This window comes from Xyrauchen texanus, chromosome 34, assembly GCF_025860055.1.
Source record: "Xyrauchen texanus isolate HMW12.3.18 chromosome 34, RBS_HiC_50CHRs, whole genome shotgun sequence".
In the NCBI taxonomy this organism is placed as follows: Eukaryota; Metazoa; Chordata; class Actinopteri; order Cypriniformes; family Catostomidae; genus Xyrauchen; species Xyrauchen texanus.
In genome coordinates this window covers 36,641,742-36,667,934 of record NC_068309.1, presented here as the reverse complement: position 1 = coordinate 36,667,934, position 26,193 = coordinate 36,641,742, and the positions used below count along the sequence as shown (strand labels likewise).

Sequence of the window (26,193 nt, the reverse complement as noted above, 5' to 3'; positions counted from 1 at the left end):
ACGTGGAAGGAAACAAATACAGTTGCATTTGCAGCTTTAACCGGATGAAATATGACAACCTTCAGAGAGGAAGTGCCTCTACTGGCTTACATTATTCAGTTATATATTTACATTCACAAACACATAATGGCAGACCAAAGACAAAATGCAATCTATAACTTAAACTTTAAACTATTTTTACGTTTTTCAGGGTTTTTCCTGCAGTGACAATTTTTGGCAGGAAAGCCAAAGCTAAATTTCAGACAATTGGTGGTTCTGGTTTTAATGATGAAAAATCTTCAAATGGCACAAACTATGAATTTTTATTGATTGATTGTTTACATCTGCTAAGTGGGTGTATAAGAATAATTGCATATAAAAAAACAGCCATTATGCTGCCTTCATGTGTTATTGGAATTATTATATTTCCTATTATTATTGTATTCGTAATTATGAGTATGTCACAAACATGTTTTGTCAGAAACATGGATAACGGCAAGTTCATTCTTGCATATTTTTTGGGTAACTCTTATTTTGACAGCATAAAATACAGTATGTTAGTCATCTAGCTAATGACAATGGAATTTTGGTCTAAAACATGCTATTATCTCTGTGTAGAAAATGTGTACAATATGCATCAGGGTTACTGATATACATTGATAAGAGAAAACATTATGACCACTCACAGGTGAAGAGAATAACACTGATCATCTCCTAACAAGGTCACATGTCAAGGTCTGGGTAGATTAGACTGTAAGCAAACAATCAGTTCATCAGTCATCGTGTTGAATGCAGGAGAAATGGGCAGGATTAAAGACCTGAGCGACTCTGACAAGGGCCAAATTGTTATGACCAGATGACTGGGTCAGAGCATCTCTGAAACGGCAAGGCTTGCGGGGTGCTTCCGGTCAGCAGTGGGGAGTACCTACCGACATTGGACCGAGGAACAACAAAGCACAAACAGATGTGTTGGGTGCCCAAGGCTCATCGATGCGCGATGACAAGGGCCAACGAAGGATACCCCGTCTGGTCCAAACTGAGATTAGGTCTATGTGGCAGGGCGGAGGGCGGGGCCAGGTCGTGATCCTACACACCCGGTCCCGTATTAGGCTAATTATGCCTCCGTGAGGGATAAAGGTCGACTGCAGAGAATCGTGCGGGAGAGAGAGATCGTTAGCTGACATGTCCGTCATGTGTGTGTTTATGTTGTCTTTTAAGTTTATCATTAAAACTATTATTTATATCGTCAAGCCGGTTCTCGCATCCTCCTTTCCATTGATCACTTTACAGTCTACTCTTGCACAAGTCACAGAAAATGTTAATGATGTTTATGGGTGGAATGTGCCACAACACACAGTGCATCGCACCCTGGTGCATATGGGGCTGTGTTGCCGCTGTCAGAGTGCCCATGATGACCCCTGACCCCCTGCAGTGAAAGAAGGTCGCCTGGTCTAATGTGTCCCATTTTCTTTTACATCATGTGGACGGCCGTGTATGTGTGCACCGTTTATCTGGAGAAGTGATGGCAGCAGGATGCACTGTGGGAAGACGACAAGCCAGTGGAGGGAGTGTGATACTCTGGGCAATGTTCTGCTGGGAAACCCTGGGTTCGAACATTCATGTGGATGCCAATTTGACACGTTCCACCTACCTAAACATCGTTGCAGACCAGATACACACCTTCATGACAATGGTATTCCCTGATGGCAGTGGCCTCATTCAGCAGGATAATGCACTCTTTGTGAATGGTTTGAGGAACATGATGAAGAGTTCAAGGTGTTGCCCTGGCTTCCAAATTCCCCAGATCTCAATCCGATTGAGCATTTGTGGGATGTGCTGGACCACCAAATCCGATCAATGGCGGCTCCACCTCGCAACTTACAGGACTTGAAGGATCTGCTGCTAAAGTCTTGGTGCCAGATACCACAGGACACGTTCAGGGGTCTTATGAATTCCATGGTTCAGGGGTTCAGCACTGCTTTGGGGCACACGGAGGACCAATAGCATATAAGGCAGGTGGTCATAATGTTTTGGCTCATCAGTGTATACAGTATATATATATCTCCAATTGTTTAAAAATTATACATTGGTTTAAAACTGCAGTCTGTACCAAAGGCTTGAGAACTATTTTCTTATCCTTGTCGGAAGCTAAATACAGACCTGTGCCCTGATGCACATTGACATTTCGTTCCAGTGTATACAAGCTATATAGAGAATGACAATAACAACCCACTTGACTGGACTTTTAAAAGACTACTGTGGCTAAATCTGCCAAGCTGCTCAAGCTCTCTTATTGGGCTTAAGATAGTTAGTGTGGTTGTCTATTTCAACCTGTTAAAGCTCTGCTGACTCTCTGTCAGGTGTAAAGCCCCATATACAAACACACAGGGAGGGAAGAAAGAAAGCGGACACTTTTTTAAATCATAAGAATGATGCAAATATTTCAGCCAGTGCTGTTATTTTATTACATTTTATTAAAATAAGAGTCTTTGCATTGGTGTAGTGCAAGTGTGCCCCACTGCCTTTCACAGCACAGGAAGTTTAGCAGGAAACTTCCTCTTCTGTTCATGTTAATACAGTGAATATAAGGAGCAGACACAAGAGCAGTGTGCTTGCGCAGAATGGAGCAGATACATGCACGATTAGTACTTTACACGAGCAGTATACCTTTGAGGAAAAGAGCCGGTAGAGCTTTTGTCCAGACAGGAAACAAACAAATATGAGAAATCAAAAAGAAAACAAACAAAGACAAACAAATGAAGATAAAACAGAAAATAGATGTAATACAGACAATATACAATAATGTCAATAAGGACTCTGAAAGTGAAAAGAGAACACATTACTGCAACCTTACACATGTACGTACACAGAGGACGGGGAGGCAATGCAGGCTGTATTAAAAAAACATACAAATTCTGTCATTATTTACTCACTCCAATGTTGTTCTAAACCTGAATAAATGCATTTGAAACCACACGAGGGTGAGTAAAAAATGTCTGAATTCTGAAATGTCTCATTTTCTGGTGAACTATTCCGTCAACATGTTCACTGCATGTCGTAATACAGGACTGAAATGACTGCTCGTTCCTAAGGAAAACATCTCAACTAATATCTGTTGTGTAAAGGGTTCATTTTAATACAATCAAATATACAATGGTAATTTTCACGAAACCTATCAAGAAAATGTCCCAGTCGTATGAACCCAAAATGAATGAAATAATAATAATAATATTTAGCTAAAGAAAATGAAGCCTACATTTCAGACCATTACGCTTTTTTGTATTGTAACATTATTTTCAGGACAGTTTTCTTTATTGATTACTCATAAAATGTGGTCACAATTATACCAAACACCATTTAGAGTTACAGGCTGGAAAAAGTATGTGAACCCCGTGTTAACAACTTCTCCAAAAGCTAATTGGAGTCAGGTGTTTCAATTAAGATGATGAGATTGGAAGAATGGGTTGCAGAGGTGCCCTGCAGGCACACAAAGCCTGGTTACTGACAAATCTGTCCTCCTCAAGAAAGATTGGTTAGTGTGAACCATGCCTCGATCCCAACAACTTTCACAGGACCTCAGAAGATGCATTTTAGAGATGCCCAAAGCTGGAAAAGCTCCAAAAGCATTGTTAAAGACTACAAATGGTGAAATAATTATTTGTTTTTACTCTGCCTAGGAGTGGGCGTCCTGCAAAAATCACTCCAAGAGAACAATGGACAATACTAAAAGAGGTGAGACAGCAAAAGACCTCCAGAAAACTTGTGTCCACTATCAGAATAACACTGAAAAAGAATGGTGTTTTTTTTTTTTTTAAATGTTCTGTGGACAGATGTGACGAAAGTTGAACTTTTCAGCAAAAATGCACAACTGTGTGTGTGGAGGTAAAAGTGCACTGCACACCAATCCTCATCCCAACTGCGAGGCATTGTGGAGGGAGCATCGTGGTTTAGGGCTGCTTTGCTGCCTCAGGGCCTGGACACCTTGCAATCATTGAAGGAACAATAAGTTCAAAGTGTATCAAGACATTTTACAGAAGATTGTCAGGGCAGCAGTCCATGACCTCAAGTGTAAGAGAGGTTGGGTGCGGTAACAAGACAATGTCCCAAAGCACACAAGTAAATCAACTAAAGAACGGCTGAAAAAAAAAAGAGATTAGTTTTTTGGAATGGCCAAGTCAAAGTCCTGACCTTAACCAAATTGAGATGAGGTGGCATGACCTGAAGAGGGTTGTGCAATCAAGTTCACGTTGCGTTAATAAGAATATCACAATGAACATCTTGTTTCACATTGCAGTAATGAGACTTAAGTGGTAAAAAGAGTCTTTATGGCCCTAAAAAAAAAATATATATTTTCTGTATGCACGCGACCCTGTACACAGGATAAGCGGTTGACGATGGATGGATGGATGGATGGATTTTCTGTATGCAAAACATAACTCCTTATTTTTTAAGATTTTTGAGTATAAAAGTATCAGGACCAGGACATTTTTTTGACAGGTTTCGTGAGAATAACCCACCATTAAAACCTTCGATGAGTACAACATCTTTTTCCTTACATAGTGTCTACACCGGACACAAACTGCAAACAGTGTTTTTTTTAAAAACCCTATGGCAAGCCATTTTAACATGTATTTCTATCTATTTTTACATTACTAGTACTTATTTTTTAGTTACTAGTAAGAATTCCAATAGTGACTAGTATTATTATTATATTTATTCATTAGATAAGAGTACGTATTACTTCGCTACTTGTAACTATTCCAGTAATGACAAGTAACTATTCCCATCTAAATCTTCCCATTTAATTCTACGGGGATCTTTATTTCAGATTTCACTTCTGAAAATGATATATTCCAATAGTGCTTAGTATCTTTCTTAATTGTATTAATAACTATCCATTATATAGTTGTACTTATTCTATAGAAACTAGCACATGTTCCAATATTGACTAGCATCTTTTCCGGTTTTTAAAATTGATTCATAGAATTTTACAACATTATCATAGACCTAGAGGCCAGAGTACACAAATAATAAAATCCCAGATGTAGTTCATTTTTCAACCAATAATAATTAAAAGACTTTGCTGTTTAAATATCGTAATTTTATTTCTTGCACTGAATGTGAACGCAATGACGTTCATACATCAGATTGTCTTTTGGCATTTTTACGAGCACAAATACATGAGCGCAGTATCGGACCTGATTCTGATACAAGTTTAGGTACTAGTAACATTGAGAAAAAATAAATACAAAATACAAAATTATTGAAAGATACAGTAGCCATTCTGACTAATCATTACATTTCGCATGTAGAAAATCTGTTGTAACAATTTGAATAAGAAATGTTTCTAATTACAAGTGGAAAAGACACTCGTGTCTAATAAAATTAGACTCTAGTATCTAATCATTATGCACTAATAAACTGGAATAGATCCTAGACACTATTGGAATAAGTATAAGTATCTAATGAAGAAGCACTAGTAAAATTGTACATTGGAATACCTGTAACAAAAATGTAAGATATGTAATAAAATACTAGTGCGTTTTAAGGAATATGTGTTAAAAGTGCTTGCCATAGTCATAGTTGCTTTGTTTTACATACAAGGCACATTAACCAGCTTGGAAACAGACTATACTTATATATGTAAGTACAAAGCAAGTATTTAATTAGAGCAGGCAATCATTACCTGGCAATAAAAGAGGAAAACAATCTTCACATTTAAAGCTGTCTAAAGAGGTTACTGATACTCAACTCTGCACAAATCAAAATGCTTCTCCTTCAAAAGATTCTTGGAATGGCATGCGGACAGTCTTTCTTCAGATCGTTCTTTGACTGAGAGCCAAACTGCCGAATGTGGTTTGAAAATCATTACTCATTAATCTGCCTGACATTTTAAACTCCAAACTCAAATAACACATTTCTGGCACCGCTTTAATCATCTGAAAGTGGAACGACCTGGTTTGCTGAGAGCAGCGCTCCTCAGGCTGCAGATTTGAGCACCATGATGAGATGAAGATCTAAGTCTGTACTTCAAACCCAGTGCTGATATGACTCAGATTAAGGACATCTCTGCTTTCAGTTCAGTGATGCTGTCTAACAGTGGTGGTCCACACTAGCAGAGTTGACCACATGTGGAGGAACTTATCCCATCAGGAAAGGAATTGCTAGCATGAACACTTTAGCTCTGTTCCAAAACCTAAAGAGCTGTTGACTGCCTACATGGATAGCTACCTTCAACCAGGCAGTATCCTAAACAAAATGGAACCTCATTAGTGACTGTTTACATAAAGTGTGTGACTTGTCAAACGCTCACAGTTGATTCCTATAGAATATGCAGTTAGCTTGTTGCTAAGCTAACAAAGTGTTACTCTAGTGCAGTGGTTCTTCATTGGTTTTATTCCAGATTTTATTTTTTTTACATTGGACGTAAAATGCCTAATCTGTCTAGCTACTACCAGCTGACAAACGAATTGACCAAAAAAAAATAAAAAGGGAAGCGTTTTAACTTGCCTTTTGAAAAGTTGAATAGTCCATTTCTTTTGCTATCCTAGCTATGCATGATGATATGTTTAATAGCATTTTATTTTTTATCTTTCTATATATATATATATATATATATATATATATTCAGCCCTTCTCCCCCCGATTGCTCAGTTTCATAGCAAAGGGTCTGAATACTTATGTAAATGTGATTTTTCAGTTTTTTCTTTTTCATAAATTTGCTAAGTTATCAAAAATCATTAGTGTAGATTGATGTGGAAAAAAAAAATTTTTTTTTTTAGAGCATTTTAGCATAAGGCTGCAGGATAACAAATTTGAAAATGGGTCTCAATACTTTCTGAATGCACTTTTAGCTTTTTACTTATTATTTTTTTATTTAATTTGTATTTAACATTGTTTTTGCTGCTGTCCGGAATCACAGTACAGAACTGTAACCCATTTTTGGGTCGTGACGCACCAGTTAAGAACCACTGTTATTAGGTGAAATAGTCTATTCAAATAAGATTGGACACTTTTTAGCAATAATTTTCAGTATTGATTTAAGTAGTATATTTTAAACCAACATTTGACTCTTGTCTCGCCTGTAATTTTTTTCACTGAGCTTGTGTAATGCCACAGAGCCCTTCGAGGGCAGGGAAGGAATTTCTTAGGAATAAGTTGGAAACATTTAATGTAAAGGTTTTGTAAAATGCAGGCTAATAAAAAATAATGCTAAAGGTACATACTATAAACAATGTCTATTTAAAACATATTGGAAATTAGTAGAGAAGTGTTAGACTGCTTTTATAAGTGCAGTCGATTGATCATTTATACTTTAGCCGGCCGATTTTTATGTGAACTTGGAAGTTAACTTGCTGTTTCTTGATTCTCCTCTGTCCGCTCCTGTTTGCAAACAGGTGTTGTAATATCAGGAATTTGTTATTGTATGCCGATTTTCTGTCATTTTACTTGATTATTACTTTAATCCAAAGTAAAATACAGGCAGACTATATGGGTCTAGAAAGCAGCTGTCTGTTGTGTTGAAGGGCTTGTCCAATTTCTTCAAACAGATTAACAATCAGAGCGGATTTACTGATGCTGACAGACTACAAATGACTCAGAGTCAAGGTGATGATAGTTTCGCTGCATTGATTTTACAATCCTTTTGTAACTGAATTAGTGCTGCTAAGGCTTCTGGAATGTGTAGTAGATCAGTGGTTGAGGAAATAAACAAAGTGTGAACAGCTTGGGAGTCGAGTCCAAGGTTTTGAGTCGATTCTCAATTCCCAACGCCTCAGAATCGATTGTTTTTGGAATCGATTCCCAGCCCTAGGTACATGTACTATGTTTTTAATTAACCATAGTTCTTCCCACATAAATGGCTAAATAACTGCAGGTTTACTATGATGGTACCATTGTTTCCTTTCATTAGGGTGTGTTTTGTTTGGTGGAAACCATGGTTTTAAAAAACATACATGTACCACAAATTAACAATGGTGTTACTATAGAATTATTTTTATTACCATAGTTTTGTTTCTCCTGTATTATTACAATGGTTTTACTATGCATATCATGTTTCATAGCAAAGGGTCTGAATACTTATGTAAATGTGATTTTTCAGTTTTTTCTTTTTCATAAATTTGCTAAGTTATCAAAAATCATTAGTGTAGATTGATGTGGAAAAAAAAAATTTTTTTTTTTAGAGCATTTTAGCATAAGGCTGCAGGATAACAAATTTGAAAATGGGTCTCAATACTTTCTGAATGCACTTTTAGCTTTTTACTTATTATTTTTTTATTTAATTTGTATTTAACATTGTTTTTGCTGCTGTCCGGAATCACAGTACAGAACTGTAACCCATTTTTGGGTCGTGGACCTATTCAGTTAAGAACCACTGTTATTAGGTGAAATAGTCTATTCAAATAAGATTGGACACTTTTTAGCAATAATTTTCAGTATTGATTTAAGTAGTATATTTTAAACCAACATTTGACTCTTGTCTCGCCTGTAATTTTTTTCACTGAGCTTGTGTAATGCCACAGAGCCCTTCGAGGGCAGGGAAGGAATTTCTTAGGAATAAGTTGGAAACATTTAATGTAAAGGTTTTGTAAAATGCAGGCTAATAAAAAAATAATGCTAAAGGTACATACTATAAACAATGTCTATTTAAAACATATTGGAAATTAGTAGAGAAGTGTTAGACTGCTTTTATAAGTGCAGTCGATTGATCATTTATACTTTAGCCGGCCGATTTTTATGTGAACTTGGAAGTTAACTTGCTGTTTCTTGATTCTCCTCTGTCCGCTCCTGTTTGCAAACAGGTGTTGTAATATCAGGAATTTGTTATTGTATGCCGATTTTCTGTCATTTTACTTGATTATTACTTTAATCCAAAGTAAAATACAGGCAGACTATATGGGTCTAGAAAGCAGCTGTCTGTTGTGTTGAAGGGCTTGTCCAATTTCTTCAAACAGATTAACAATCAGAGCGGATTTACTGATGCTGACAGACTACAAATGACTCAGAGTCAAGGTGATGATAGTTTCGCTGCATTGATTTTACAATCCTTTTGTAACTGAATTAGTGCTGCTAAGGCTTCTGGAATGTGTAGTAGATCAGTGGTTGAGGAAATAAACAAAGTGTGAACAGCTTGGGAGTCGAGTCCAAGGTTTTGAGTCGATTCTCAATTCCTAACGCCTCAGAATCGATTGTTTTTGGAATCGATTCCCAGCCCTAGGTACATGTACTATGTTTTTAATTAACCATAGTTCTTCCCACATAAATGGCTAAATAACTGCAGGTTTACTATGATGGTACCATTGTTTCCTTTCATTAGGGTGTGTTTTGTTTGGTGGAAACCATGGTTTTAAAAAACATACATGTACCACAAATTAACAATGGTGTTACTATAGAATTATTTTTATTACCATAGTTTTGTTTCTCCTGTATTATTACAATGGTTTTACTATGCATATCATGGTTAAAATCATGGTAACTGTTGTAAAACCATCCAATTTTTGTAATTTTGGTTAAAATAAAACTACAAATACAGTAGTCCAACTATGGCTACCATAGTAAAACCATTTTCGTACGGGATGGATAAAGGTATTGCTAGGGAACCCAAAACTATTGTGAGGAAAGACACATTATTGCGAGGGAATGCAAAACTATTTAAAAAAAATATAAATAAATAAGGGGGTCCGTACATTGCATTGTGGCACTGTCTTATTCCTTAAGGACACATGCAATTCTGCCTTAACATTGGACCAAAAAAGATGTTTGGAGCATTCTTTGCATCAGGGGTGCTCCAATGATGGCTAAAGATACTGCCTAGGTAGGTAGCTCACTAGATTTTGGAACAGAGCTTTTTAAAGCTATAAACTGCTCATTGGGCCTAAAATAAAATCAACAACTCCAGTTGGCAATTCTACCAAGTCTAATTAGTTAAACCAAGAAAGAAATAGCATATCAAACTAGCCTTATGTGGTTAGTTGGTCTCCCAGCCTGGCCAAGCTGGATAAGCTGGCCTGTTTGATGGTTTTAGTGAGGGCTTGGGCACTTGGGGTAAGCTAGTCATGGTTGGATACCAGTTTGCTGAAAAGCTCAGCCAGCTAAACACCAGCTTAGTCAGGCTGGGGGACCAGCAAGGCTAGACAAGCAAACTATCTTAGTCTGGAATACATTTTTTAGTTTTTTTCTTCAGCAGTGTTGATCAATGAGCAAAACACTGTATACACTGTTTTTACATTTGATAGTATATCTTTAAAAGTCTATAGGTAATATATCAGTTTAAAAGTGTACTCACGGGATTCTTCTTCTTCTTGTCTTTGTTTTTGCTGGGTTTGCGGTTGCTCACAAAGTAATGCAGCGTTCCGTACTCAATCAGAGCAGCGAAAACAAATATAAAGCACACGGATACGAAGAGATCCATAGCTGTGACGTATGACACTTTGGGTAAGGACTTCCTAGCGATGGTACTCAGTGTGGTCATAGTGAGCACGGTTGTGATTCCTGGGGAACAAAGTAAATAGAGCTGTTCAGTTTGTAGTTCTAAAAACCCAGATGGCAATGAGCATGTTTGAGCCATATGTTCCCTCAGAAATGTCCAATTGTTTTTTTTAGAATAGTGGTTAGGGTTGAGGTTAGTTAGGGCAAGGGTTAGGGTCCTTGGTTTAAACATTACCAAAAAAGTAACTTTCATGTTAAAATATGGGACATCTTCATTTTGGCCAAAATACAAGACATCCTGGCTAAAATGGGACAGTTGGCCACCCTAACAAAACTGACAACCATTGTAGTCCTTTTGTGGCAACTTGTTAGCAGCACAGCAGCTTCAAATTTTTCATTTGATGTATGTTCTGTGTAATTTATGTTGTAGAACAAAATGTGAAAGTCTCTTCAAGCGATGTTAACCACAGACCTTGTCTTACTCATCATTTGAAAACTGCCCAAAACATTTACAGGGAATTCCTAAGGGAACCCATGGCGATTTTGCCTTCTAGTTTGGCCTATAAATATACAAAACATGGAGATTTCAAGCTATGTCTAACAATGTCTAAAAGTAACCACAAGAATCAATATGCAACACACATCTGTGACATGTATCTGTTACATGACCATAACAAGCAAGTTACCGTGTAACCCTCAGAGACTTACTTTAGCAAAACTGCAACAGTTGTTTAAAGCAATTAAATGGTGCCTATTCTTTAGTTCTTCGTTTATTTTTGGTACTTTCCAAATGCCTTTTATGTACCGATTTGACTGTTTTAATTATTTAAAGAATTTAAATAATAAACTATGAAAATCCATAGTAAAAATTATTGCATGTTTAAAACTATTACAATGTAAACATATCGTAAATCATTTAAATAATTATTCTGTGAAAAAATTGTTTTATACAATTTTCATAAAGTACTACTGTCCCACAGTTGTGGCGTCATTTCCACCACACCATAAAACATTTTCTGCCACAACATTAAAACCACCTGCCTAATATTATGTAGGTCCCCCTTGTGCTGCCAAAACAGCACCAACCTGCATCTTAGAACAGCATTCTGAGATGATATTCTTCTCATCACAATTGTACAGAGTTGTTATCTGAGTTACTGTAGACTTAGTCAGTTTGAACCAGTCTGACCATTCTCTGTTGACCTCTCTCATCAACAAGGCATTTCCATCCACAGAACTGCCGCTCACCTGGATGTTTTGTTTTTTGTTTTGGCACCATTCTGAGTAAATTCTAGAGACTGTTGTGTGTGAAAATCCCAGAAATACTCAAACCAGCCCATCTGGCACCAACAATCATCCGTGCGATTATCTAATCAGCCAATTGTGGGGCAGCAGTGCAGTGCATAAAATCATGCAGATACAGGTCAGGAGCTTCAGTTAATGTTCACATCAACCATCAGAATGGGGAAAAAAAAGTGATCTCAGTGATTTAGACCGTGGTGTGGTTGTTGGTTACAGATGGGCTAGTTTGAGGCCTATGATGTAAAAAATATAGCCTGCTAGTAACTGGCAATCTTTTCTTTTTCTTGTTGTTGTTGTGTGTCAAAACAAGCTCTTCTGGCACTATGGTTCATTGTATGATTTAATGGACATAAACATGCTCAGCTCAATATATGACAATCCTTAATTTGTGTGATATGAGCAACATTACTGTCCTGAATTTAAAACAATTTAGTCATGAAGTTCACCACTGTGACATAATTGTTGACTTGTAGGTTCTACGGCAATAACATTTCCGACATTACACTTACCTATATAATGTTTTATGGGCACAGCATTTAATAATGTGTATTAAAAATCTTTGATGCTTATCCAGTCTCAAAGCTCACGGCACGTGCCTGATATAGATTACAGAATACCTGCTGAAAAATGTCATTTATAATGTATTTTGTTAGATTACTCAAAGGCAGAGACCAAATCGAAATACTTTGGATTACTTCGTCAGCTCTGGAAGTTTTATTTACTGGTTTTGACTGTAAATAAGTTAATAACAAGTTAAAACAAATCTGCCCATACAGTAAGACGCATATTAAAATACATTCTCTAAAAAAAGCCTAAATATCTTATGCAGTGTTGCTTCTAAAACAAGATAAAGCAAATGAGTCTTGTTTTAAGGATTTTTAGATATTTTTACAGGATAACAAATATTTTTTTATTGCAGTACATCATTGTCCTAATATCAAATGTCTTACAAGAGAGATTTTCTTGAATTAATTGTTTTTTTTATAAAATAAAAAAACACACAAGCACACACACACACACACACACACACACACACACACACACACACACACACACAGCGGAAGTCAGAAGTTTCCATATACTTAGGTTCAATTAATTAAAACCAACCACAGATTTTATATTAACAAACTATAGATTTGGCAAGTTGTTTAGGACATTTGTAATGACACAAGTAATTTTTCCAACAATTGTTTACTAACAGATTGTTTCACATTTAATTGAGTATGTCACAATTCCAGTGGGTCAGAGGTTTACATACACTAAGTTAACTGTGTCTTTAAGCAGCTTGGAAAATTACAGAAAATGATGTCAAGCCTTTAGACAATTAGCTTCTGATAGGAGGCGTATCTGTGGATGTATCTTAAGACCTACATTCAAACTCAGTGCCTCTTTGCTCGAAATCATGAGGAAATCAGCCATGACCTCCGAAAAAATATTGTGGACCTCCACAGGTCTGGTTCATCCTTGGGAGCAATTTCCAAACACCTTAAGGCAACACATTCATCTGTATAAACAGTAGTACTCAAGTATTAACACAGCCATCATACCACTCAGGAAGGAGACACCTGTGCTGATTGAACAGGTGCTGGAAGTGACTTTCCCCTGTCTCACTAGCTGCTGCCTGTCCGTCAGAAAGCTGGTGATCCACTGACAGATAGACATGGGAACAGACAGTTGGTGTAATTTGTTCTGGAGTATAGCTGGGATGATGGTGTTGAAAACTGAAGTCCTCAAAAAGGATCCTTGCATATGTCCCTGCTCTGTTCAGATTTTGCATGATATGATGCAATCCCATGTTTACTGCATCATCCACAGACCTGTTTGCTCGATAAGCAAATTGAAGGGGATCTAGAATGGGTCCAGTGATGTCCTTCAGGTGGGCCAACACCAGTCTCTCAAATGACTTCATGACCACAGACATCAGGGCGACAGGTCTGTAGTCATTAAGTCTGTGATTTTGGGTTTCTTTGGGACAGGAATGATGAATGAGCGTTTGAAGCAGCATGGGACTTCACACTTCTCCAGTGATCTATTGAAGATCAGTGAGAAGATGGGGGCCAGCTGGTTAGCACAGGATTTTAGACAAGCGGGTGAAACAGCATCTGGCCCTGTGCTTTACTTGTCTTGTGTTTTCGGAAGATATGGCACACCTCTTCTTCACAGATCTTAAGTGCAGGTTGAGTAGCAGGAGGTGGGAGGAAAGGGTTTGCAGGAGGTGTTGGTGTGTGTGTAAAGTGAATGTCAGAGCGGGTGTGGGATGTGAGATTGGGCCTTTCAAATCTACAGCAGAACACATTCAAGTAGTCAGCCAGTGGTTGGTTCCCTAGTTTTGGGGGCAAGAGTCCTGATATTAGTAAACTGTTTCAGGCCACTCCACACTGATGCAGGGTCGTTAGCTGAAAGCTTTTCAGCTTATCAGAATAGATTCTTTTAGCCACTCTGATTTCTTTATTCAGTGTGTTCCTGGCTTGATTGTACAAGAACTTATCTCCACATCAGTAAGCATTCTCTTTGGCCTGACAAAGCTGCCTGAGTTCTACTGTAAACCACGGTTTGTCATTGTTGTATGTTAAATAAGTCCTAGTAGGAATGCACATATCCTCACAGAAACTGATATATGATGTAACCATATCATCCAGATTGGTGTCTGCAGCCTCAAAAACACTCCAAAAAGTGCAGACAAAGCAGGCTTGTAGTTCCAGCTCTGCTTCATTGGTCCATCTCTTTACAGTATTTACTGCAAGTTTAGTAGATTTTAGTTTCTGCCTGTAGGTTGGAAAAAGATGAACCAGACAATGATCAGAGATTTCCAAATCTGCTCTAGGGACAGAGCGATATGCATCCTTTATTGTTGTGTAGTAGTGATCCAGTATATTTCTGTCTCTGGTGGGGCATATAATATGCTGTCTGTATTTGGGCAGTTCATGTGTGAGGTTTGCTTTGTTAAAATCCCCAAGAATAATAATAACTGAGTCCGAGTATTGTTGTTATGTGTCTGTGAATTGATCAGCCAGCTGTTGCAGCGTTGTTCAAGCACGCGTGTGGCGGGATATAAACTCTCACCAGAATAAATGAAGAAACTACTGCTTCAAGTAGAAAGGCTTTACAGTTAATAAAGAGAGCTTCCAAATTAAGACAGCACATATTCTTTAACGTTGTTACATCTGTACACCAACTTTCATTGATGTAAAAGCATGTTCCACCACCTCTCCTTTTCCCTGTTAAATCTGCGATGCGATCCACTCTGAACAGCTGAAAGCCCGGCATATGTAACGTGCTGTCCAGAATGGATTAACTCAGCCAGATTTCTGTGAAGCACAAGGTAGCAGAGGTTGAAGTGTCCTTGTTTGTATGGGTGAGAAGTAGTTTGTCCATTTTGTTAGGAAGAGTGCAGAAATTCACTAGATGAATAATTTTTAGGGCTATTAGAAAACTGCGACTGACAGCCTGACCACCATGCCAGCTGTCTCTTGAACAGCACAACTGTGCCTCTGACTAAAATGTCCAGCAAAGCATCAGAGTAGTCAAAAACCGGGAAACAATTGTCCGGTATGTGCTGCTGAATGTTCAGCAGTTCGTCCCAGGTGAAACTGATTGGAATAAGATTACTAAATAATGGACAAACAAAAAACAAAAAAAAAAGATTTGGAGCGCTCAACACCGAGGCTGCCATCTGCGGTGCCATCTTGCTTTTGCAAGCTACAAGTATCTATATCCACAGTAAAACAAGTCCTAAATTGACATAACATGAAAGGCTGCTCAGCAAGGAAGAACTCACTTCTCTAAAACCTCTAAAACTAAAAAAGCCAGACTACAGTTTGCAAGTGCACATGGGGACAATGATCTTACTTTTTGGAGAAATGTCCTCTGGTCTAATGATTTATTTTTTTTACCGTTTGGCCATAATGACCATCGTTATGTTTGGAGGAAAAAGGGTGAGGCTTGCAAGCCGAAGAACAGCATCCCAACCGTGAAGCATGGGGGTGGCAGCATCATGTTGTGGGGGTGCTTTACTGCAGAGGGGACTGGTACACTTCACAAAATAGAGGACATTATGAGGAAGGAAAATTATGTGGATATATTGAATAGGGATGCACCGAAATTTCGGCCGCTGAAAATTTTCGGCCGAAAAAGGCCGAAAATATGAGCCGAAAATATATACCTCCTCGCCCCGCCCCTCAGTGCTCTGATTTCACTCTGGATCGATCTAGCCCTTATCACGGCGCTACCAAACAAAGGCCAATCATGTCAGCGGTGTGGAAATTCTTCAAAGTTTCTGATAAGGACATCAAATTTGCGATCTGCAGTGTTTGTTCAGCAGAACTTTCAAGATATTTATATACAGAGTACAGCAAGAGATTCTACAGGAAAGCGCCCCGATCCACAGCAGTGCCACAACTAGCGCACCTACACCACAACTTGAGACGTATCTAGCTGAACTACGCCAGAAGCGACAATCCCCTTGACTACGGTCGCATAAACAAAGACCGCTTTCCTTTGCTTGCACGGAATGCGCACAGGTATTTATCTGCCCAAGCACCAACACAGAGAGTGAGAGACTGTTCAGTGCAGCATCTCATGTTCTTGATGAGCTTTCTGACAGGAGAGACTGTCAGAAAGTTTAGCAACTTTTGTTCTTGAAGAGAAACCGGTCACTTGTAGTTAAATAGAAAGTGGTCCAATTTGATGTGTGTAGCAATTACATTACACTTGTTCTTCACTTGAGGATACATCTGTCGTTTACAGTTGAGGTTAGATTTAGTTCAATTACTGCTGTTTTGCACTGTTGTTTTGCACAATCATTTTCACTTAAAGTGTACATACGTTTACATAAACAGAATAGAGCACTGATCTATATATATAATTATATATTATAGTTATATATAGATCAGTGGAATAGAGGCCATTCTGTGTTCTGCCTGTTGTTTTAATTAAAATTACTGTTGCATATTTAAACTTTTTGAAAGATGCTAGCTAAGTTCATTACTTGACTGTTGTTTTGCATATAACAGTTTTCTAAAACTTTACATTATTTGGATAATTGTTAGTAAAATCTGTAAAATTAGATTTTTACAGAACTGAATGAAGAATAATATTTTATAATGTTTTAATATATTTTTTGTACAATATTGGTGTGTTACTTTCAATAAAAGTGATTTATTTTATTGGTTTGTAGTTTTTCAATTCAGATTCATTAAATTCATGAAATTAATGAAAAAGTATAATGTTAATACAGTTATACACAAAAATATATATATTTTTTTCTTAAATAGGTAAAAAAGAAAAAAAAAAAAAAGTACATTTCGGTTTCGGTTTTCGGTTTTCGGCCAAGTGCATCCTGGATTTTCGGTTTCGGTTTCGGCCCAGAATTTTAATTTCGGTGCATCCCTAATATTGAAGCAACATTTCAAGACAGGAAGTTAAAGCTTGGTTGCAAATGGGTCTTCCAAATGGACAATGATCCCAGCATACCTCCAAAGTTGTGGCAAAATGGCTCAATGGCAACAAAGTCAAGGTATTGGAGTGGCCATCACAAAGCCCTGACCTCAATCCGAATTGAAAAAGCTTGTACGAGCAAGGAGGCCTAAAACCTGATTCAGTTACACCAGTTCTGTCTGGAGGAATGGGCCAAAATTCCAGCAACTTATTGTGAGAAGCTTGTGGAAGGCTAACCAAAACATGTTTGATCCAAGTTAAACAATTTAAAGGCAATAATACCAAATACTAACAAAGTGTCTATAAACTTCTGACCCACTGGGAATGTGATAAAAGCTGAATTAAAAATTCTCTTTACTATTATTATGACATTTCAAACTTTTTAAATAAAGTAGTGATCCTAACTGACAGGGAATGTTTTCTATGATTAAATGTCAGGAATTCTGAAAAACAAAGTTTAATGTATTTGGCTAAAGTATATGTAATATTCTGACTTCAACTGTATATATATATATAAACAAAATGCTAAAAAGCATATTGAAAGCTAAATATTCACTTGACTATTTACACAAGGTTAACTATTTCTGCTGCAAACTTGCTGAACAGACTGTATAAAATGGCATCTTCTGATCACATTATTCATATGGATAAATGTTTTCCGACTGAAAATGCAAAGTATTGTAACTTTATTCTGATTACCAACCATTTAAATTGTAGCTATAGTGGAATATAGTTACTATTATTTTGTTTTTTAAATACGTACATATTTTATTTGTATTTTAATTTAATTTCAGCACATAATTCTATTAAGCACAATTGAGAATTTGAGATGTGCTGGAAATAGAACTGTGGTGGTAATTTACACGACTTTTAGAAAACAAATGATAAAAATGATATACGCCTGTTGCAATACACATAATTAAGTACACTGTTGGACAAACATTTTTAACGAGACAACTTTCTAGAAATCCACAGTGCTAAAAGTGTTCGAAACTCACTTTTACTATTTGAATGTCTAGGCATGTCAAAGTTAGACAACATGATCACTGCCCACTTAGTTTGGATCAAATATAGCTTTGGGTCAAAACTTTTTTTTATATATATATCGTCAATGCTTTTCAATGCTGTTCGCACAACAGACCTCATACAGTAAATCATAGCTACTGTAAATATTGCAAATCATTTTTAATGGCATCCTCAAATTAAACTTTAGAAAGTGTCAGTTTAAGAGGGCCTTCTCTGAGATAAACTTGAAAAAATATTGTTACAATTTTGCTTTTGTTTTCAGGAATTCACCCCCACATATCCATAATAAAATAACTTGCTGAAGGCAAGTGAACAAGGTCTAGCAAATTAATACAGTAATTAGCATATGCTTTGAAAATAAATAAACACAGTGAGTTGAATAAATACATACTGTAGTTAGGGGGAAGATGGGGGTGAAATGCTTAACTTGAGAACAATAGCTGCATTTCCTCTATCTGGCAAAATGAGGGCATGCTAGTGCGTGTTAGGGCCAGATGTGTTCCAACCGTCACTTCCAGGGCTTCATCGTTCCTCCTCGGGCTTTCTTGGGGCCGATTACCCTTGGGCCAAACAAGGCCAATAAGGGATTGAGGCGGGTTCAATATCAAAGGCGCAGTTTCACCAAACTGGCAGGTTGTGTGTCCAGCGCACAATGGTACAGGTTCGGGGAAAAAATAAATAAAACAAAATGCGGTCACAGTACAAATGCACAATGGACAACGCGGTGACCAAATAAATTACTTTCCATTGTTCTGTGATCTTACATAGACGGTGTGCAGGGACATCATCCCGCTGTTAGTGGGGAGACCATTTGGGAAACCATGGCCGATACAGTCGGTGAGCTGTCAAAGCTAACTTATCTTGTTTGCTAGCTAATGTATACGTTTGATATAAACTCAATATTCTAGATAACTAGATAACATGATACCTCAGCTTGAGCTTCCTTCTTGCTTGTGAAATGGGCGGGGTGTGTGAAGTTGGCACCGGGGTGGCGTGTTAAGTGCAGGTTTTAGTGCAACGCTGCGAAGTTCTTAGCCTGATGATAGGAACGTAGATCGATTTCGGTCTTGTGGCTCGAGCTCTGAGGCTATTGGCCCCTGCTGGCCAGTTGATAGCCCTGGCTTGCACTGACTCGACAGTGGAATGCGACTAATGTGCATGTGCATGCATAAATTGCAACATATTTAGATATACACCAATAAGCCAAAACATTATGACCACTCACAGGTGAAGCGAATAACATTGATCATCTCCTAACAAGGCCACATGTCAAGGTCTGGGTTGATTAGATTGTAAGTGAACAATCAGTTATCACAGTCAACATGTTGAATGTAGGAGAAATGGGCAGGAGTAAAGACCTGAGCGACATTGAAAAGGGCCAAATTGTTATGGCCAGACTGGGTCAGAACATCTATGAAATGGCAAGGCTTGTGGGGCAGCTCCACTTACAGGACTTGAAGACATATTCGGGAATGGTTTGAGGAACATGATGAAGAGTTCAAGGTGTTGCCCTGATCTCCAAATTCCCCAGATCTCAATCTGATTGAGCATCTGTGGGATGTGCTGGACCAACAAGTGTGAACCATAGTGGCTCCATCTCGCAACTTACAAGATCTGCTGCTAATGTCTTGGTGCCAGAGGACACCTTCAGGGGTCTTGTAGAGATTATGCCTCGGTCAGTCAGCGCTGTTTTGGCGGCACAAGAAGCAACAACAGCAAATTAGGTAGGTGGTCATGTGGTGATAATGTTTTGGCTAATCAGTGTAAATTTAGCATGTATAAGAGGATGAAGCATCTAATATATACTGTATATTATTAGGGAAAATCTTTGTAAACGTTTTCTAATTTAGTTATGACATAACATTTAAAATTATTATAATTATTTAACAGGTAGTATTAAAGTTGTGTGTTCCCCATTTTCCCTGACAGTCATGCATTTTTTCTTTTTTTAAATTTCTAATCACTAAAGCAGGACATACAATGACAACTGAGTACTAGATTGTCTGAATCACAGTTACAAATAAGGGGAAAAGTTACCAAATGCAAATGTTTCCGTGGTCTGATCTTATGATTTACTATGCATCATGTCCTTGTCTTTGTATTAGAGAGGGCAACGACGGAGGATAATCATGCATACTTTGAAGCGTGCACTAGATCAGCCTAGATGCATGATGCTAAGTATCAGTTACATAAGAGCATGTTTACATGTTTGATCAACTCATCAGCTTCTAAGATTCATTTTGCAATATCCATGTCTGTGCATTCAGTAGTTATGATACTTGGTTGGATGGCACACATTTCAATTTTGTTGACTGGTTTTCAACCAAAGTAGCAACTGCAACAGAGTGATACATTTACAAATCCATCACAAGGTTTTAAAGGAACAGTTCACCCAAAACTGAAAATCTTTCATTATTTACGTACTCATGCCGTTTCAAACCCGAATACTTTTTTCCCCACATGAAGGTGAGCAAATAAATACAACTTTTTACATTTTGGCTTTAAAATATTCCTTTAAATATTGGAAAGTTTTAGTGGCAAAATCATGTTAACGTAGCAGATAATAAAGCATTCTCAATGGTAGCACGGTAAGGTCAGGAGCCAAGAACTGCATGGGAGATGTGCTGCTGACTAAGGAAAGCAGGACAATTAAAAATGAAGCACCCTCGAAGGTGACCTGCCCTCTAGGGACAAGGGCAATTCAACATCCATTACTACAGAATGGAAACAGGATATGAAAATGTTGCATCCAGTAACACATTTTAAAATGCTGATGCAGCACACTCCTGTTATATTGTATCATTAATCTCATCAATATTCATTATATTATACGACATTAAAAAGGTCTAACATTTTGGATGTCGAAAACCACCAGCAATACAGAGCCTTGCATGCACAAAATATATATGTATTCTGTATATAAAAAACTTAACTTTTTATTGAGGGTTATTATGCTGGACTCAAAAAAGTAATCAACTACAAATGTCTAATTACTTCTATTTTGTAATAAGATTACTTTATTGATTACTTCAACTAAAAAGTAATCACAGTACTATAAGTACTTATCATTATTTTAAAGCTACCTTATGTATCTTTTGGCCCTCTAGCTGTTAATAAATAGTGTCTTGCGGAAGAACATTGTTTTGGTAATGACATAAGTTGTGCTTCGGCTCTGCTCCTCTGCGCAGATGAATATGGTTCGAGGCACCGGTGTACACACAGATACAGGATATCGTATCAGAGCGAATGGACAAATAAATAACGAAAGAAAGGAAAAGACTGAAATCCGAGCAGGTAAGTACCATATCTTATGTTATTGTTTTGACTTATTGGAAAAATGTATGTTTTGAAATAAACAAGTTAATAAAAAAGAGACACAGAGATTGTTAGTCTGATAAGGTCAAACATTGTAAAGTTTTTATAACTGCAGGATATTCTGGCCAAATAGACCACGATAGTAACAAAATTATTTAATCTCACTGATACCAACTAGTGCTCAACATCATTTCAAGACTCAAGTATGTCCTTGGCAAGCCTATAGGACTAAAGGATTTATTTATATACATGATTGCCATTATCATTTACAAGCTTGCAACTTGCGCAGAGTACCGAGTTGTTGGTGAGACCTTCGGTGTAAGCAAGACCACAGTGCAAATGGTTATGACACGTCATCGTTCATGCGAATAAGCCATTTCCATAATTTAATGCGCATTTTAACTAATGCAAAACTCTAGAAAATCCACCTTCTCCTACCCCATTAAATGATGTAATTGTTTTACTTTATTCGCATATATCAAGCGTTTCCATTCAGGATTTATTATACTCATTTTAAAAATGCTTATAAAAAATTGTTGGATTGAAACAAACGCAGTTTATGATATATTTGCGCAAATGTTCCTGAGTGACATTTTGTATATTTATATACATATACAAATATATTTTGTTTAATGCTGTTTTTTAATTTGTATTTTTTTTGTATTCTATTTATTGTTACACAACCATATTAGTATTTAGTATTTACACTTCATCAGTTTTTACTGATCGGATTTCTATCCGATTGAATAAGGACATTGCATTTACACTTGGGTTCATTGTTTCATGAATCAAAAATCATGAATTAAGACATTGTATAAAAATGTTATGCATATTTATTTAAATATGAATAGGTGCATTTGTAAAGCATTTATAACATGTAAATTAAAATGCTCACTATTTGGCTAGTATTGCATGAAAGTCCTATTTATTCAAGTTGTTATAATAGCATATCAATGATTAATAATGTATTTGTAAATGACTTATTTGTTATAAATGATCACTTTATAAACCCATAAAGGGAACATTAATGTAAATGTTTCCCTAATTACTTTTCAAACGAACAGCTTGACTGTACACTACATCAAACCATACGCTTATAGTTTGGCACACTATGGTTTTTAAGTAGCTTCCCCAACACTGAAAGATAGTCCACTGGTTTCAACAAGCAGAGTTTAAAACAGGATGTTTTACCCAAAGAGGTTCTGGCTGGAACGGCATCCTTGTTAATCCAGAATGAGACCCAGGACAGGACAACAATCAAAGTACAGGGGATGTACGTCTGGATGGTGAAATAACCCATTCTCCTGCTCAAGTCAAAGAAGACTGTCAGCACCACGTAATCTCCTGTGGACAAAACAAAAGAGACATTTTATGGACAAATTCAGAACTCTGCTGTTAGGTGAACTTCTATATTTGAAGACATGTGGAGATGTTGCACTGCTGTGGTTTCAATAAGAGGTTTTTGATGTTCAAAAGATATTTTAGGTCATTTTGGAGTTCATACCACAAGGATTATTAACTTAAAAATATTCTGTTGTGCTGGGCTACAGTGCTCTCTTTGGTGTGTTATTGCCAAACATTGCACAAGCCATGTCAAAGGCCTCCTTTGATGCACAAGGGTATAATGAGGTATAAGAAGCACAAGCTGAGAATTCAAGCTCATTTTAGTTCCAATGCTAGATTAGAAATGTGTAAACCATGGTGTACACAAAGGGTCAAGGTTTGATAGATCTACACCATCTCGACTGAAAACACATACTTCTCCACTGATGGCTGTATTCTGACTAAACACAAATATTTGAAAGGAATATATGAATTAGTTCCATAAGAGTGGTTCATGCACTACATTCCAAGTCCTCTGAAGTCCACTACTAGATACTATGATATGATATGTGGTTTTCCATCCTTTTTGAAGCTTGAAAACTCTGATCCCCATTCATTGCAATTACATGGAAAGAGCGATAAGAACACTATTCCAATACAGTTCAATATGTCACCTATAGTGTTTCACGGAAGATTGTAAAGTAAATGATGGTAGAATATGTATTTGTGGGTGAACCTATCTTATAATACACATTACTAGTCAACTTACAAGTGAATGTTATTCCACAGGGAAAAATAAGTCCTTGTAATTTGTTGTTTCCATCAGAAATACTGTATGTCACATTAAGGAAGTTAAATGGGCTGTGCACACCATTTCATGTTGACTTTAAAAACACATAATACATTTAAATGTTATGTATAAAAATAGCTTGGTGTGAGGAAAAGACAATTTAAAGGGTTAGTTCACCCCAATATGCAAATTAACTCATGATTGACTCACCAACCCAGATGTGTATGTCTTTCATTTTTCAGCAGAACCAACATTTTTATAAGCACATTTCAGCTCAGTTTGTCCATACAATGCAAGTAAACAGGTGACAGCAGGCATTTTTGGGTGAACTAACCAATTAAATTTCATTGCATGGAAAAGAACAACTTGGATATCACACTGTAAATAACTTTGTGTACCACAGTTCAGAGGTCAACCGATATATCGGCATTAACAATTCATTGGCGCAAATTATTGCTGATATATATATATATATATATTTTTTTATTTGTTCCTCGATGGCTGGCACTGGAGGGTCCTACCCTTAAAAGAGGTCGACTTCTATCACAGATGTAAGTCATACAGGTTTCAAAAGACATGAGTGTGAGTAAATGATGACAGAATTTTCATTTTTGGATGCACTGTTCCTTTAAATACCTCCTTCCTGTCTACGTTAGTTAAAGATGAGAGCGAGGTAACCTACTTAACCTCTTCCGACACTACAGCTTCTTCCACATCTACTGATGGTATCATTAAGAGCAGCAGCACCTGCAGTGTTTAATACTATTCGTTCTGCTGACAGGTGGCTTTACTGATGCACTGCTCCCAACTAAAGCTCGCCATGGTCCATGCTCTTCAATTCGTTTTCATTAAGAACTGCATAAGGCGAAACCCCTAGGCAACAGTCTGCCCTGTTGTGCCGGCAAATTGCTGTAAAAACACCCTAATTTAGCAAACTCAGCAACGTCCAAGTCAGAGAACATCACGGTCTACGTTTACTAATGAGGGTGCACCTAAGGGCTCCCATGACTTGCTGTCAGACTACACCCCCTCAAAGTGTTTGATGGTTTCTGCTCGACTCATTAGAATTAACATTCATCTTGAGGAAACATATATTGACAAAGCTAGTCCCATTAACGCATTAGGACTACATTAAGCCTTGTTGGTGCTGGCTCAACAGAATACAGCTACAAAGCTGTCAAGATAAACTGTCTTTCTAACGATAAATTCAATGTAATCACCCAACTCCAAAAAAATTATTCGCTCTCAAATTAGTTATCACAATACTCAAAGAGTTTAAGTTACAATCGTAACAAACACGGCTCCATTGACAAATATATAAATGGATATAACATGGTGGGAAAAAAAAATCCAATATAAACATAATGTCCAAGTGGTGTTGTGATTAAAAACAAATGCTAGTTTTTAACCGAATCTTTTAAGAATCAATCATTCTCGTACACTTCCATAGACAGTCTCAAGTTTCTAGTTCACTGAAGTCTATGGCTTGGTAAAAATATTGGGTAACCACAACATACAGGCAAAAAGTCACTAGTGGGGACACGTTACCTCAACTTTGTAATAATTAATTCAATACACTGTCAGTCAATCGATGCCATAATGTTTGTATAATAAATAATTATATGACAAAAAAAAATAAATAACATTGCCTTATTTTTTAAACAAAAAATAAAAGTATTGTATGCTTTTTAGCAGTGTAAGTTCAAATGTATTTTATATGCCAACCCTTACAGAAATCTGATATAAGGCAATGAACATTAGGTATGTGCGAGACTAGTCGACTAAAAGGTTCTGAGGCTGCTAGTCGACACTGGAATGAATAGTTGGTCAATATTTTTCCCAATTGAACTGTTCAACAATTTTACACATTTATATTTGCCATTATATTTTTTAAAATGCTACACTTAAATGACTGTCATGTTAATGTTACACATTTTAAATATAATTAATAATACAAATATTATTAAAAAAGACGATATCTGTGGTAGATTTAGAAGTTTCATTTCAACTCAGGCTGTGCATGCTTCTTCCCTCTCTTACTCGTGGAGTGCAGGAAAATGTCCTCTCGCAAAACCAGCAAACTAGCAATGGAAATCACTTCAGTGGTGGTGCAGGAAGTGGATTAGCTGCACCAACACCGAAGATTTTTATAAACACATTTCAGCTCAGTTTATCCATACAATGCAATTAAACAGGTACCATTAGACTGCTGGCTATTAAAACGTTTTTAGCTTAAAAACTGCTTCTTGTCCGAGCCATGGTGCAGTGGGCTGTGCTGCATGTTTGCTCATGAGGACCCAGGTTCGAGTCTGACCTGGGTCATATCCTGATCCTCATTTTGGTTCTGCTGAAGAAGGAAAGACATACACATCTGGGATGGCTTAAAGGTGAGTCAATCATGAGAGGCTTTTCATTTTTGGGTGAAATATTCCAAGAAGTATGACATTTTTTTTCTTCTTCTTTTAAATACTTATTTTAAAAGTCCACCACATTCCATTTGGGTGTGTGTCCACAGTGTGTGTGTGTGTGTGTGTGTGTGTATTAGGGCTGTCAATCGATGAAAAATTTTAATCTAACTAATTACATGATGTCCT

The 26,193-nt window shown here is 37.1% G+C and overlaps 1 protein-coding gene across 3 annotated transcripts in view; it reads right to left on the bottom strand.

Moving 5' to 3' along the window:
* The window catches only part of gabrg2 (gamma-aminobutyric acid type A receptor subunit gamma2), a 149,744-nt gene that overhangs the window by 9,466 nt on the left and 114,085 nt on the right, over positions 1–26,193 (bottom strand). For 2 of the 3 annotated variants that reach the window (XM_052104053.1, XM_052104054.1), the window contains exons 7-9: positions 22,678–22,830; positions 10,265–10,470; positions 2,647–2,670 (exon numbers count right to left, since the gene is read on the bottom strand). In XM_052104053.1, coding sequence (XP_051960013.1) covers positions 2,647–2,670; positions 10,265–10,470; positions 22,678–22,830 — 383 coding nt within the window. The remainder of the gene's footprint in view (positions 1–2,646; positions 2,671–10,264; positions 10,471–22,677; positions 22,831–26,193) is intronic. The other variant, XM_052104055.1, reaches the window with a different exon arrangement.